The sequence below is a fragment of the Leiobunum rupestre genome, chromosome 8, assembly GCF_980474605.1.
Source record: "Leiobunum rupestre chromosome 8, qqLeiRupe1.1.hap1, whole genome shotgun sequence".
Lineage (NCBI taxonomy): Eukaryota > Metazoa > Arthropoda > Arachnida > Opiliones > Sclerosomatidae > Leiobunum > Leiobunum rupestre.
The window spans coordinates 6,293,259-6,307,835 of NC_143391.1; the positions used below are offsets into that span (position 1 = coordinate 6,293,259).

General features: G+C 33.7%; 2 protein-coding genes across 5 annotated transcripts; one reads left to right on the forward strand and one right to left on the reverse strand.

The window, feature by feature from the left end:
• Positions 1-68: 68 nt before the first annotated feature.
• On the forward strand, positions 69-10,507 carry LOC149932250 (prominin-1-A-like). 4 transcript variants are annotated; one of them, XR_016472807.1, is made up of 23 exons: positions 69-243; positions 3,006-3,406; positions 3,475-3,545; positions 3,628-3,833; positions 4,271-4,458; positions 4,525-4,605; positions 4,670-4,950; positions 5,690-5,753; positions 5,821-6,127; positions 6,189-6,321; positions 6,381-6,460; positions 6,521-6,644; positions 6,725-6,877; positions 6,945-7,034; positions 7,100-7,180; positions 7,241-7,306; positions 7,367-7,447; positions 7,518-7,586; positions 7,658-7,747; positions 7,812-7,933; positions 8,396-8,431; positions 8,569-8,913; positions 8,990-10,507. XR_016472807.1 is itself a non-coding variant. In XM_090155596.1 (22 exons), the coding sequence occupies exons 2-22, from the start codon at positions 3,178-3,180 to the stop codon at positions 8,840-8,842; spliced, it is 2,826 nt and encodes a 941-aa protein (XP_090011722.1). In that variant the 5' UTR covers positions 69-243; positions 3,006-3,177; the 3' UTR covers positions 8,843-10,507. The 4 variants fall into 4 exon arrangements, 3 of the variants coding, with proteins under 3 accessions (XP_090011722.1, XP_090011724.1, XP_090011723.1); XM_090155596.1 differs by having other exon boundaries at positions 8,569-10,507; XM_090155597.1 differs by lacking the exon at positions 69-243 and adding an exon at positions 2,630-2,667 and having other exon boundaries at positions 8,569-10,507.
• A 168-nt stretch (positions 10,508-10,675) lies between these two features.
• On the reverse strand, positions 10,676-12,253 carry LOC149932251 (heme-binding protein 1-like). The gene is made up of 4 exons (XM_090155953.1): positions 11,883-12,253; positions 11,688-11,817; positions 11,113-11,284; positions 10,676-11,048 (listed from the first exon to the last, which is right to left on the reverse strand). Exons 1-4 carry the CDS (start codon positions 11,958-11,960, stop codon positions 10,862-10,864), a joined length of 567 nt encoding a protein of 188 aa, XP_090012079.1. The 5' UTR covers positions 11,961-12,253; the 3' UTR covers positions 10,676-10,861.
• Between the last annotated feature and the right edge of the window lie 2,324 nt (positions 12,254-14,577).

The window sequence follows — 14,577 nt, forward strand, 5'->3', positions numbered from 1 at the left end:
CAACGCTGATTTTGACCTAGGTGGAAAGTACATTCCTAATCGCGCCGGAACATCACTGTTTCATTCCCTTCTCCTTAAATTACGCAGTGCATGGCAACCATGCTCCAGCCACAAGCTAAATCGCGGTGCTTCTTTTGCGATTCTGCAAAACATTTTGAGTAATAAGAAAGAAAACGAACAGTAATCTTCACATTATCGTTAAAAGTTAATATTCTTTCTTTAAATGAAACGTTTCTCTAATTGGTAAGCTTGTAATTTTGGATTCATATTTCCTTTGTGTCGGATAATGTTTTGTTTGGGACTTGGGTTTTAGTACGGCACCACCGTTAGTACGATTTTACGCCGCGGTTTCTTGGCCTGCTGTACACAGAATGTCTGATTTAAACCGATGGGGGGAGAGGAGTTATTATTATTATTATTTTCAGCATTCAATTGCGAAAGCAAATGGTTTTAAAACATGAATGAAAGTTAAAAAAATGGGACATGGAATTAATTATGAAATTATTCCAGTTGTATATTTGAAATTAATGTTATTAATGGCTGTTCATTTGAGTAATGGTACTTCTAATTTAATGAAGCCTAGTACTTTAGTAAGAAGCCTCTGTTCCAGTAGAGTTTAGTTAATAGTAATTTTTTGTAACAAGCATTGTAAAGCTCAAGCTGCTTGAAGCGAGGGGTCCGACACTCTTAGAAATCCCTTACACTAAAGCAAAATGATTTTACAAATCTTGAAATCAACTAGAAAATCCCGAAATCTCGGTGAAAATTAGTTTCAAAATCTTGAAATCAGTCTAAAATACCAGAAATCAAGTTGAAAATTGCGCTCTGAAACCTCAAAATCAGTTTCTGATTTCTGAAACGCCATATTTGCAAATGTCGGACCACTCGAGTTCAAGGGTACTTCATATAGCAAAACAACTTTTTTTTAAAATGTGTGGGTTGATTATAATTAATCTTACACTAACCTTTTAAAGGGGTCCACGAATCATATAAAGGAAAATTGCCTTTTAAGACAGTGATAGAATAGAACCTGCTAATTCTAAGCAGAATGGTTCCTTAGGTGCCACCAGCTGGTATTGAACCTGGGCTTCTCTTGGCGAGAGGCAAGAGCTCTAACCACTGTCATTAGCATTTTATTCTTATTTTATGTATTGTATACATAATATATACAGGCTTAATATAAGTTTAATGATACTGAGCATGAACAAATTGTGGATAATCTGTTAATCCGTTGAGGATTGGAAGAAAAGTAAAATTTGGCTGGAAATTGGATGAGGCAAATTTAAATTCCAATATAATACATAAAAAATAACTTGCATTTGTCACAAACCCGTGTAATTTTTTTCTGACACAAAAAACTAATTAAAAAATACCTGGGTTATTTTTCATAAAAATATCCTTTACTTTGAACATTTATATATAAACCTCCGTGCCAAAAAATATTTAAATTCAAATATTAAAATTTATTGCATAATTTGAACAGATTTTCACAGATTGTATTGGATGGTTAGGATTATTTTGAATGCCAGATTTTATTTATAATTTAAAGATATTAAAAATCTTAAAATCAATTTGAATATATCTAGAAATACGGGCAAAAATCTGTTCTTAAATCTGGAAATCAGTATTCAGTATTTAAATTATACTTTACACTTCCAATATTTGCTTTCATTTTTACTAAATCATATTGTTATTCAAAATCCCCTATACAACTTTTTTATAAAATTTGCTGTTATATCTGCTTATAGATGGATAAGTTCTAAGGTAGATGGGGAAAGCTTTTAAAGGGCTTTACTTAGTGTCAATCAGTACTGGAGAATTGTTTCTGTGTTGGTTCAATATCAATATCAGTTCTTTGTTTCTGAATCTTAGTTTAGTAGTACCAGTAATTATGGTTCTGAGGTATTGAACTCACCATCAATTACCCTGCTTAAGTGATAGTAATTTGGAGTGGTTAGCGCTTTCGCCTCGCAGCAAGAATAACCGGGTTCTATCCCAACTTGTTGCACTGGGTGAGAACTCTGAACTACTCCTTCCACGTTGAGTTTGCAAGTTCTCCCTCCAGGGGTTAAAGGGGGTTTTCCCTTTCCATAAAAACTTAGAGGTTAATGGTAATAGTTAGTGTAGGGAAGCTGTTGGCTCGTGGGATGATGGGCTTGCATTGTAACCCAGCCACCTGTTAAAAAGGCATTATAAGTGGCAAGATGACTTGGGCCTAAGGTGGTGCCTTGGGTATTAGCCTAGCTGATTATTATTATCCTTTTTAGTACAAAATAATTTTTTTTTATAAAAATAAATGTAAATGGTACATTATAATTGTATTAAAAGAAATTATCTTCATCAAATATTTTAATTATCCCTCCCATGGATTGCTATATAATTAAACATTTTGCTATATGAGATTAGAGTAGTTCTAAATTAAAACTATATAGTATTTCATCATTTATCTTTCTCTCTCTCTCTCTCTCTCCTTGCCATTTTATTTCCACCCCATTATTCATCTCCCACCTCCAGCCTAGTGCTTGCTATCACAAATTTTCCCAGAGGAGGCTTTGACCTGTGATGAGTCAAACCTCTGAAACTGGAAATGCTACTACTAGTAACTCCCTGTTGCAGTAATTACACTTTAGAGATGAAACACGTCATATACTTCCTTTGAAAAATTTCGTAAGAATTTTTACTTTGAATCATGGTTAAATATATTATTTCAATTTTTAATTTAAATATTATGCCAGTGTCAAAATAATGTTGGTATTTTTTTATGTAATTTAGTCTTATTTGGTGTCACCTTTCATTAAAATCCACATTTTAAATGGGTGTTTCTATTCTACTTTAATGTAATTACAATATTTTTGAAACAAAAGATTAATTTGATAATGAATTTAATTAGGTGTAGATATTAACAATATCTAATAGACTTATTGGAAAAGCAATGTATTTTTTTTCTTCCATTCCCATAGTCATTGTTATGATAAGAATAAGATTTGTTTTTTTCTGTGGTGTAGGAACCAAATTCTTCTAATAAGGCTATGACAGGTTATAACTACGAAGTGGATTTCACCCTAACTCTACCACAACGCACTAATTGCTTACCAGCAACCAAAACATCGCCAAAATCAAGCCTGCATTACCATCTTAAAGACCCAAAAACTTCGCCATATCTACCTTAGTTTTGGAATGAATCTCTTCCACCTTTTTTACTTGGGCTTTTTCTGCTGCATTAGCCAAATTATTTCAACAGAAATTCATAAAAATGGCTCCACCCGAGTGGAAATTAGTTTCAGTAGCGCCGAAAGTCCTTTGGAATATCAATCAACTGTTGTTTTTGACCCCCGAGGAATGGAACACCTTTACAAAATCACCCAATTGTTCCTTGATTTCATTGTCGCTCAAGGTATTCCTGAAGGTACGTTGGATATATACTTTTTTAATGCCATTAAAGGTGAACGAAACTTAAATACTTATGAGTTGTAGGACTTATAACCCGAGACCTAATTGATGCACCGATTAATCCTATTGATTTTTTGGAGAAGAACAAATCTTCAGTATGTGTTAAATTTGTTCCAGCTTATTTGTCTACGTTTTAAATCTTAATCGTGTTTTCTTCCATTAATTTTTTCATTTTAGTTGATATCCCATTTTACTGGACCCATAGTCGTTGCATTATGCGCTTTATCATTGGCTGTATTAATTCCCTTCATTGGTCTAATATTTTGTTGTTGCCGCTGTGCTGGTCGTTGTGGTGGCCGGAAAGGAGTTCCTGAAAAGAGGAGAGACGCTTGCAAAAGGGGCCTCTGCAGTTTGTTTTTCTTCCCATTTGTGGTTTCTCTTTTGTAAGTATTGTTAGGAATCCATAATGCTAACAAGTTGATCTTATAGCTGAAGCATGAGAAACTCGCGCTATTTTTCACCTGATTTGAGAATGAAAGCTCTGAACAAATCAATAGCTTATATACCTCTTCTTTTTTAAAAGTGTGCCATATTACATCGCCAAAGATTTTTGGTTCGAAAACAAAACTGGAGTGCTTATTTTTCGTGTTCATTTACATCGACTATTTTCTTGACAGCCATAATCTTTTAACAATTACTTGCTGTGCTCCATTTGGAGCCGCCCTGATTCTAAGGGGTGTACTCTGGTATGGCTTAAATAAACCTCTAAACCTCTATTTAGCCTTATTATTTATAGCATTATGGGCTCCTGGTATTTGATTGCCTTACATCAAAAATTTTTTATTTATGTAAAATTGGGTTTTTGATTTTCCACGTTTAGATTTGGTTTGGTTTGCGCTTTTGTTACTAATGAATATGTTGAACAAGGACTAGATGCTTTACCAACCTCCGTTGAAAAAAGTTCTGGAGATATGACCACTTTTCTGGTTAATACGCGATCAGAAGTCAACACTCTCCTAATTGAAAACTTCAAACAATTACAATATAAATTGGAAACTACCCTTGATAGTAAAACTTTTGTTATGGTTATAAGATTTTAAACCACTTTTTTTAAATTATTTTTTATGTGAATAGGAAGTGGAGAAACTGTGAAAACAAGATTAGCAGAAGTTTCCAAAGCAGTGGCTGTAGACAACTTGACCGTGATAGTGTCAAGTATGTAAACCAAAATTCCCAGGATATTAGGAAATCAAGTTATAAGTCTTAACTCTTATTCTAGGGCTCGAAGAAATACAGCACCATTTGAAGTCCCTGGTTGAATATACTGTCCAGGTTCAGAAATCAACAGGCCAACTGCAACAGGGATTGAGAAATTTGCAGAGGGAGTTAATTCAAACCTTACGAGAGTGCAACAATCATTATTGTCGTGAAGAATTAGAGCAACAGAATTTTTCAGCTTTAGATGTTATCACAGATACAAGCAAACTTCCTGATTTGAATCCCGTTGTTAAAAATGTCTCTGCTTTGCTTTCAAATAATATTAGAGAAGAAATAACCAAAGTAAGCTTTACTTATTTTTAGGCTTGTGCGAATACTCGATCGAGCTTGAAAAATCCTTGGTTGAAAAGCTTGAAAATGAATTCAAGCCTCAAAGCGAGGCCTTGGCTAGACTTATTCTTACCAAGGCACTACCCGCGAACTTTTAAAAATGGCAGGAAAAGCTACTAAAAAAATTCCCTTTGGTCTTGCTTTAAGATCTCTTATTGGGTGAGGTACAAGTCGTAGTTGTTTCTGATTGGTCACTGATTTTAAATGTAGAAAACGAGACGAAAACCATAAGTTAGATAACATAGGGTGCCTTAGCTGTTTGTCAGTTGTTTGGCGGTTCATCATTCCACTATTTTGTTGTTGTAATCCCGTGTATGGCCAGTTATTAATTTAGACTTAACAAATATGGTTTGAAATAAATGTAAAAGCTCGGGCAGTAAATATTCTTTATTTTTGAAAAATGTTTCACTTAATAAACCCAATTATTTAGAGCCTTTTTAAGCTAAATCTATCATAGAAACCCCCCTTTATAGAGCTAAGCCTAAATATTTGAGTATTTTTTTTAGCTAAGCCTAATTATTCAAGTACTCTAAACCACAGCCTGATAAAATTTTACTTAAAAAGTTAAATTTTTCATGTTTGAAGCTCGGCTTGAAACCCAAAAATTAAGGCTCGCACATGCCTACTTATGTTCTTTAGTTAGCTACCAAAACCTGAAAGTGTTGCTTTTAACCTTATATTTTTACAATAGGGAAAAATTGAATTCGACAAATTAAGTAATACAATTCAAAAGGCTGTGAATAAAACAGTACCTGGTAGGTGTTAAAATAACTTTTGCAATTGATAATTTTTAAGTTTATCATTCTTCATTTTTATTTATAGATATAAAAGAAAAAATTGCTCAAGTTGGAGATGAATTGACCAAAACGGCTATTAATATCAGTGATTCACTTTACGTTCCACAACTACAAGATACAAAAAAATACGCTGACGAGTATGGACCAGTTGTTTCATTTTATTCAAGGTACAGATGGTATGCCTGTCTGATATGCTGCAGCATCATGCTGATGATAGTCCTATGCTTCTCATTTGGACTATCGTGTGGAGTTTGTGGAAATGAAAGAAATGGTAATTTGTATGCTGGTGACACTGGCTGTAACCGCAGTAAAGGGGCTTGTTTTTTGTTATGGTATGCTCTTCATTGAAGATTAAAGACGTGTTAGGTATTTATCTTACGCCGTTTTTTTCAGCGGAGTGGCACTAGTATTTCTGTTTTCATTTTGCCTTCTCATTGTTACAACTGCCCTATTTTTGATCGGTACGGTAGCGGATAGGGCTATATGCGATACCATTAGTAATACATCCAATCCTCAATTTCAAGAAGTAATTTATAATTAAAGTTAATTTTCAATCGTGCAAAATAAAAATAAAATGTTTTTTAGATTATAGAGCTTTTCCGTGATAGGTATGAATCTCATCAACTCATTACTGCACACCGTGTTGATTTTTTGGATGTGTTAAGGTATATGTTCATTTAATTACTTTAATTCTTTTAGGTTACTAAAATGTGTAAATATTTTAGGAGGTGTGGTCAAAATGAGACTTTGTATAAATCTTTTGGTTTCGACAAGTATGGTAGAGTTGAAGTCTGGCCAAATAAAATTGTAGAAGTTGGAAATTTCTCTGAAATTAAAAATTACAGAGAGGTATGTTTTTGTTAAACATTTTTATTTTTAAAAAGTCTCATCGGTTAAAAGTAATGGTTTTTTCAATGTGTTTCTTTCAGAAATATCAGTTAGACCATAAACTTCAAGAGTTTATGCACCAAATTAGCATCAATCCTAACGTAATTCTACTGACTCCCGAGGGAGTTCACTTGCTAGAACGATTAAGAGATACTCCAATCTCAGAAATCAATTTTGACATTTACCTAACTTTGGTATTTTTATGTTTATTACTCTTAAGTTTGTTATAAGCGTTTCAACTTTATATTCTGATAATTTAAGGGTGAAAATGGCTTAACCGGAGTTAACCTGATGGACGTTTCCAAGGAAATTACTGAAAAGGCTGATCTACTGCCATCTTCTCACAGTAGGGTAAGATTACCAATATTAAAACTTTTTTTTTAATTAACTTTAGTATTTTGATTTTTAACCCACAGACTGCCAATCACTTGAAAAATTTGGCTTTACAACTTGAAAGCTATGAAACTAAATTGGTCTACACTATTATGGAAACCATTGTAAGATGCAAGCAAATAGCTTTAATATTACCTCGCTTATGTTGAAATTTCATTCACTAGAAAAAATTGAAAACTATTGTGAAAAAGCTCAAAAATGAAGCGGAGTTTAATGGAAAAGACCTACAAGTAACATTTGCCCATAATTTTCTTGTGTTTTCAACAATTGACATTGATTGTCCTTTATAGAAAGCAATTGCTCAATTGTTAGAACAAGCTAAATGGGCCCAATCATTCATTTCTAACAGGGGACGAGAAGAATTAAGAAAAGTATGATAGAATGAGGAAAAAGTTTATTTATTTGACCTTTTGAATAATACTGTAATGTTTGATTTTACAGTTGGCTACGGAGTTTGTGAATGAATTTACAATTCTGATGGATAGATACGCAGATCACGTGCAATATCAGGTGACTTAACTAAATAAATCGTATATATATGATTACAATAGCTATGTTCTTAATAAAATGTTTAATTAAAGGTGGAAGAAGTGGTGGGAAGGTGTGGTCCCATTAACAGAGCTTACAAGGCATCGTTGGTGTCTGTTTGTGATGAAATTGTTCAGCCATTTGTAAGGTTTCTTTTTGGATAAGCTAAATAATCTTATTGTTTTGACATTGAGTTGTTTATGTTAGAATGGCTACTGGGTCAGTTTGGGTTTTTGCGCATTTATTTGTTTGCCAGCCACGATCGTTGCCATTGTTCTCTCCGTCCTCTATCGCAGAGTTGATCCATATCCGACGCCTTTAGCAGACATGTAAGTATTCAGTTTTATTGCTTGGTTACGGTATTGGTTAAATAAATTCACTTAAGGTGGTTAACAACCCTTCTAATGAAAGCAAAACTTTTTTAGGTACCAAACCACCAGATATTCATTTTTCTAGTGTGTAATATTTGGGTGGTGTTTTGGTACTTGGGTGTTTAATTTTCATTTTTTAGCAGCACTAGTTAAATTTTTTTTTAATTTTTGCCGAGATGCCGGTAGTTTAGTCAGTCCTTAAATTTGGTATCGCAAAGTTTGAATTCCCTTCTTTCTCCTCCTGCGCCACTTGGAACAAATCACTTAAATCTTGCTTTTTGGATTGAACTTTGCCTACCAGAATATTTGACTGTTTAACATATCTAAATCATATTTGGCTAATTTTTGCTCTCACTTTGCTTGCATTTTCACTAACTTTTGGCTGTTGTCTCTATCCTTTCCTTCCATTGTACCTTCCAGGGACTACACTGACAGAGATAATATTCCCTTTGCTCAGTAAGTTCTCTGTTACGTGCTAGCACTTCTTTAACTGACAAATATTCAATTTGAAGTTTTTGCGCTATTTCTTAACTATTTAGGCCAATAAGAATGTTCTTCTACATATATTTTAAAAGTATCGCACCATCTTTCAGCAGTCACAGAAAAACTGGTAGAACCGAAAGAAGCAGTTATGAGAACAGGATAGGCTTTATTCACGACTACAGCCCTGGCTGTGGTGAAATGATTCCATTATCTCGTTCTTCGAGAGAATACTCAATGAGTCCCGAATCTCCGACTTATCCTCTATTTGCACCCCTGGGTGCAACACCCTCTGCCCCTGATGTGGTGGACTGGACGCATGACAGACCAAATCCAGCCCTTCTTCCAGAATATTCAAAGCCACCACCTTATAATTACCCTGTATAATGTTAGGTTTCGCAGTTCCTCTTTATTTAGAAATACCAGTAGTTTGGTTTTTAATACTATTTCTCAGTTAGGTATAATAATTTCTAGTTCACTGTTTTTTACCCCACCAAGATTCACTAAAATCATTTTTCTCTTTTATATTTAAAGTTCATTTCTCATCTGATCAGTGAATACGTTTTTAGCATTTTCAAAGAATTTTTAACTGTTTTCTTTCACGGTGCTTTAAAATACATGTACGTCTGTGATTTTATCACTTTTAATCCCTTAGGAATTTTTCAACTGTTCATAGTTAAATTTCTTCAGAGTAGTAATAGGAAAACTAATTTGTTCACGATAGATTTAATCACTTATATAAATGGTTTTTATAATTTTCCCTTTACTGTGTTCAGTTTGCTTCCTTTATAGTTTTTATATTTTGAATGTATTTTTAAACTCTAATTTATACGTTTGAGCTTAGATTTTTTCCTAAGCTCATTTCTGTTAATTTTGTTTTGTGGTTAGTCTGCGTGCCATTATATTTATACAAGTAAAGGAAATTAACGAACAGTATTTTAAAAATGTAGTATCTTTAAAATACATACACATTGCTATTTTTGTGGCATTATACTTTTCTCTGGCTTTTGAAAACCAGGTTTTCTTCTCAAACCAAATAAAATTAAAGCAAATTTATAGCTCTAGCATATATAAAAGGATAGTTAAATATTATATAACTAAACGTGTAAAACTAATCGTTACTATCAAAGTTTTAACTTTTTTAAAGTAAATGATACTGTATATATAATATCAATGTGAAAATTTCATCAATAGCTAGTTTCTTTCCACTTCAATAGAAGTATTTTGGATGCAGTTTTATATGCAATGTAAATTTAACCATAGCCAAATTATTTTGTTGCTAATTACGATAATTGCCAAATCAATTTGCACATTCACGGTTGAAGTACTTGGCGCAGAATATTGAATTGTTTAAATTTATCTTTCCGTCGATTAAATGTTTCTTAACGCTCATTAGGAACACTGTGTATTTTCGCACAAAAGGAAAGCTGGTACTTCAACCTAAATAAGTGTGCCATGAAAAATTTACTTGTCCAGATATTTTTATACTTCTTAGCAGTTTGAAAAATAGATTCCATACAATAAAAACAAAGTTTAAATTTTTAATGTGTAAAAAAGAACTTTAAATAAGGTGAATAGTTTTATTATTTTTATTACGATAATAAATTGAATAAGTCACGAATGTGAACAACAAGGATTGGCAATAGAATAGAAACATTATTGCTATTTTGAATTTTCTAAACCCCACAGCTTTTTTAAAAATTTCATTTTGCCATTATTCGCGTTGAAATCCAGTTTCATTTTTAGTTTGAACAACTTGAATGAAAATAAGGCGATCAATCCAAAATCTAATATTCTATATAAAATGGTCATTGGATGTCAACGTGATTCTTTTTCCTTTGAATTGTGCCTTGACTTGTATCTACTTTTCTATAATGTATATATTTGTGTTTCTATTTATTATGCGTATGAGTCAAGATTTAGAAGGAACGGTGCTTTATTACAATTATAAACTGCAAAATTTTGCAGTGAGGACCGAGTGGGTTGCTATTTCTTTCATTGTTGAAATGTAATTACTATTAGCTTTAATAAATCTTTACTGTTATATGTAAATATTTGGGTTTTTAAATTCAGTTTTGGCGTTTTAAGAATAATTAATACCCAGTAGAGGGCAGTCATCAAGTTCTCAGTTTGCAGCACACAAAAATTTCAAACGACGGAATCGTTGAGATATGAAAAAATGAGTGCAAAGACTGGTGGTTGTATTTACGTTACTAATCAACTTCCGTTTTATTTTTAAAGTTAATAATGGTACAAGTTTTTACAATCTTTAAAATAACAATGGTAAGAAAGATCATTATGATTATCTGCTTTTAAATAGATATGTATTAGGTAAAGGCTAGTTTTAATTTTAGATGTTTAACATTTCAATACTAAAATGTTCCTACATTAGAACTCTTTAGAGATCTAAACAGCAACTGCTGGTTTCTTAACAATCCAAATCTCATTCCTTCTATTAAAAGGCTTAAATGGAGGATCATAACCTGCCCTATAATAATAAGACATTTCGAGTTCTTCCTTGTTATTGAGTTTTGACAGCAAAGTTTCGTATTCACGGGTCCAATCTTCTGCTTTAGCCATTCCGCTAAATACTCTATAAGAATTTGATCAAAATCTTAATTTCCAAGATTCATTTTTGGTATATTGAACTACCATACCTAACATAAATTTGTTGAGATTGCATCTTATGAATTTTAATCCCATTGTCACTAGCTTTGGGTGGTTGAGCAACTGAGGGTGATATGTAAAACGATACTTCAAAGTCACGTTGTTTGGCCTCATCAGTAAATACTTTGGTTAAAACTGGTATAGTCATATCCATAGAGAGAGCTAGAAAACAAAATAAATAGCTCATTTTGTTACGAAGTTGACCAAGTTTTGGTTTATGGTTTTAACATATTGACAATCAGAAAAGTCTAACAAAGTGTAGTCATTTTGGGAGTCTGAGAATATGAAATATAAATAAATAAAAGGGCTTTAAAAGGTATACATAATTTTTTGTAAAAAGTAAGTGAAAAGAATAAATTAATTTTTGTAGGCCTAAGAAAATTAACTACTTAGCAATCTGCTTATTTACCAAATTGGTATTATTTGAAATTAAAGAAAAACACAAAATTTTCAATTATTAGTTTCATTGACTCCTGTTTAACAACTGCAAGCCCTTTAAGGTCCCTCCCCTCTAAATTAGTGTGGGCGTGTACTGGAAATACTGAACAGAAATTGAAGAAATTACATTTTTCATTTTGACAATTGATATAGCCAAACAATCGCTGAAAATCTGGTCTTCCAAACTCTTCCGGTAATTTCCCAGAAAGAGTGAGAGTTGCCCAACTAGAATCGTCATAATCGCGGGTTTCGTAGTCCTAAATGAAATATGGGTTCACATTTTTCCAGAAACCCAGTGGGTTTTAGGAAAGTCAGTACTCACAGCGTGTTTATTGACTAGGGTGAACTTGGCTTCTTCGGAGCCTACTACCGCGGATTTGACGAACTTTAAGAACGCCATGGGTCTAGCCTAAGTGGAAAAGACCTGCGAGATGTTGCTTCCCCAGGGCCAGTTTTCGCTTTGGAATGATGTAGACGACGTTGCTGGAATGTGAGGGCTTGGTTTAGGGGAGCCTACGGAGGTTTATCTTAATATTATTTAATTAGCATTAGCGGGCTAATTGCTCGCCCGGAACGCCCCTCGCTCACGAACGTCAACGAAACCCGCGAAATTTATCTTGATTAAAAATGGACTCGACCAAATTTGATTAGTGGCGTAACGCGCATTTGACAATAGTGAAAATTAGGTTTGCGCCGCTGTCTCTCGCCCTTTTCTAACGGTTAATGAACGTAAAATGTTGTAATTCAAACTTGACATTATGAAGGAGCTAAATTTTACCTCCGGCGATAAATGTATATTTTATTTTTAACTTTACATATTTTAAGTTTAAAATTTAACCGGATATTTCAGCGTGTACCTAGATGGCGACTTATCGTGATAATCAATAAGCCGTTGTAAGACCAATAAAATGATTTTCCTCTCTGCATGAGACCTTTCTCCAAGATGAGATAGAGGAAGGTGACTGACTACCAATAGAGTAGTGTCAGTGCTACATCACGCAACGTCACCCATGCTTTTTCCTATAGAGAAAAAAACGCGCCCAAAATGGCGGCCATGGCCAAAGCTACGAGGTGATACTACTCTATACAGGGCAGCAACCCTTGAACCTTTGAACTTTGATCTAGCTAACCTCAGTCGCATGGTAGGTGACTCACGTTGTTTACCGTTGTGTTACCGGTGAAAATCGGTATCCATATAAAGAGATACAAGTATCGAAATAGTTGAAATAGGGGCTTCAATAAAACATCTTCATGGAAATCGCAAAGAAGTAATATAGCCAAGGGCCAGGAGTCCAGGACCTGCAAGTTAAATGGGTTGTTTTGGAATTGCAGTTTTGAAAGTTGAAATTTAGCTTCTTTGGATCTAGGGTCATTCCAAAATCCAAAGCAAATGATAACCATACCAATTAGAAAATTTTAAATTCCTTTTTCTGTATTAGTTAACCCCAAAAATTCTTTTTATCTCCACTTAAATGTTAAAAATTAATAAAACATTTCCTTTTTGAATCTTTACATAGCAGATCAAGTTTTATTATAAAATCATTTAAATTTTTTTATTAGCTTTCACTGACAAGGAGAGTACCCGAGGTGTTTATTGCTGATTTGGTTCAAAGTCGGGCGTAATGTAGACCTATATGATATGAGATATGATATTTACCAAAAGGAGTCATTTCATTATTTCAACAAGCACCAAATAAACTGTAACTTGCAGGTCCTGGACTCCTGGCCCTTGGCTATATTACTTCTTTGCGATTTCCATGAAGATGTTTTATTGAAGCACCTATTTCAACTATTTCGATACTTGTATCTCTCTTATATGGATACCGATTTTCACCGGTACCACAACGGTAAACAACGTGAGTCACCTACCATGCGACTGAGGTTAGCTAGATCAAAGTTCAAAGGTTCAAGGTTTGCTGCCCTGTATAGAGTAGTATCAACTCGTAGCTTTGGCCATGGCCGCCATTTTAGGCGCGTTTTTTTCTCTATAGGAAAAAGCATGGGTGACGTTGCGTGATGTAGCACTGACACTACTCTATTTATGAAAATCGGTTTTAAATAATCGTCTTAAATCGGTATCGGTGGTTTTTTCGGATTAATCGGGTATAATTGGGTTTTTAGACGCCAATCGATTAATCGGTCAAATCATCATGGCAATATCAATTTAGGCGCAAGCTCGCCAAAACTAATTTTATTGTATGGGATTAATGTGCGATAAAAATACGATTTCGAGCTTGTTTTTTAAAGCCGATGTATGGTTTTTGAGTTATAACTTCATATAAGCCATTGAAAATGTCAGAAATAAACTTGACCCCTAACCTAGGCGAAATATTATCTTTTTAATTAATAGTCCGATTTTGGAATTAAAAAGCTGGAACCTTTTAAAACATATTTTTCGTGCGATTTCCAAAAAAATTAATCCAGCTTGACACTATAGATAACGTGTTAAAGACGATGTTCAACTGATAACTTTAAAAGTACTCTTGTTAGAGTACTGAAGTTTGTTAGACAACCTCATCGTGGTTGAGGGTCTTTAGTTTGAAAATTTCAGCTCCCAAAACTCGTCTTCTTCACGTTATCAACTTAACGACCGTCTTGTTTTTGGCCTAACATTTCTCGACTTCCTATTTCGCAAATCAGATCGAGTCAAAGCTAGTTAACCATAAAATGTGACGGGGAACAACTTTCTATTTGGAACCAACTTCGTAGCTCTTACGGTTCTCAAGTTAATTTTCGAATGATCTTGAAGACATGGTTCAAGGACATTGAAATTTTCATAGTTGGGTGACCCCCTGAGCGCTCTATAACAACCTAAAATTTCAAAATCGTAGCTAAAACACATTTTGAGATATTCGCCCTGGTCCATTTTTGAGTTCACACCCTGTATATATTGATTTTCTCAGATATATTTTACAAGAAAATGGTAAAAACCGGATAGTTTTATTTTTTAGTTCTCGAGAAAAAATAATTTTATAAAGAAAAGGGCTTATTAGAAAAATTATGGACACTTCTCGCGG

Excerpts from the sequence above, each read along its gene's own strand:
- LOC149932251 (XM_090155953.1), bottom strand. The coding sequence starts at position 11,960 with ATGGCGTTCTTAAAGTTCGTCAAATCCGCGGTAGTAGGCTCCGAAGAA. Across the intron at positions 11,818-11,882 it reads CCCTAGTCAATAAACACGCT|GACTACGAAACCCGCGATTA; the intron begins GTGAGTACTGAC and ends TATTTCATTTAG. Across the intron at positions 11,049-11,112 it reads TCTCAACAAATTTATGTTAG|AGTATTTAGCGGAATGGCTA; the intron begins GTATGGTAGTTC and ends AAATTCTTATAG.
- LOC149932250 (XM_090155596.1), top strand. The coding sequence starts at position 3,178 with ATGAATCTCTTCCACCTTTTTTACTTGGGCTTTTTCTGCTGCATTAGC. Across the intron at positions 6,645-6,724 it reads AAATTAAAAATTACAGAGAG|AAATATCAGTTAGACCATAA; the intron begins GTATGTTTTTGT and ends TGTTTCTTTCAG. Across the intron at positions 7,035-7,099 it reads TGCCATCTTCTCACAGTAGG|ACTGCCAATCACTTGAAAAA; the intron begins GTAAGATTACCA and ends TTTAACCCACAG.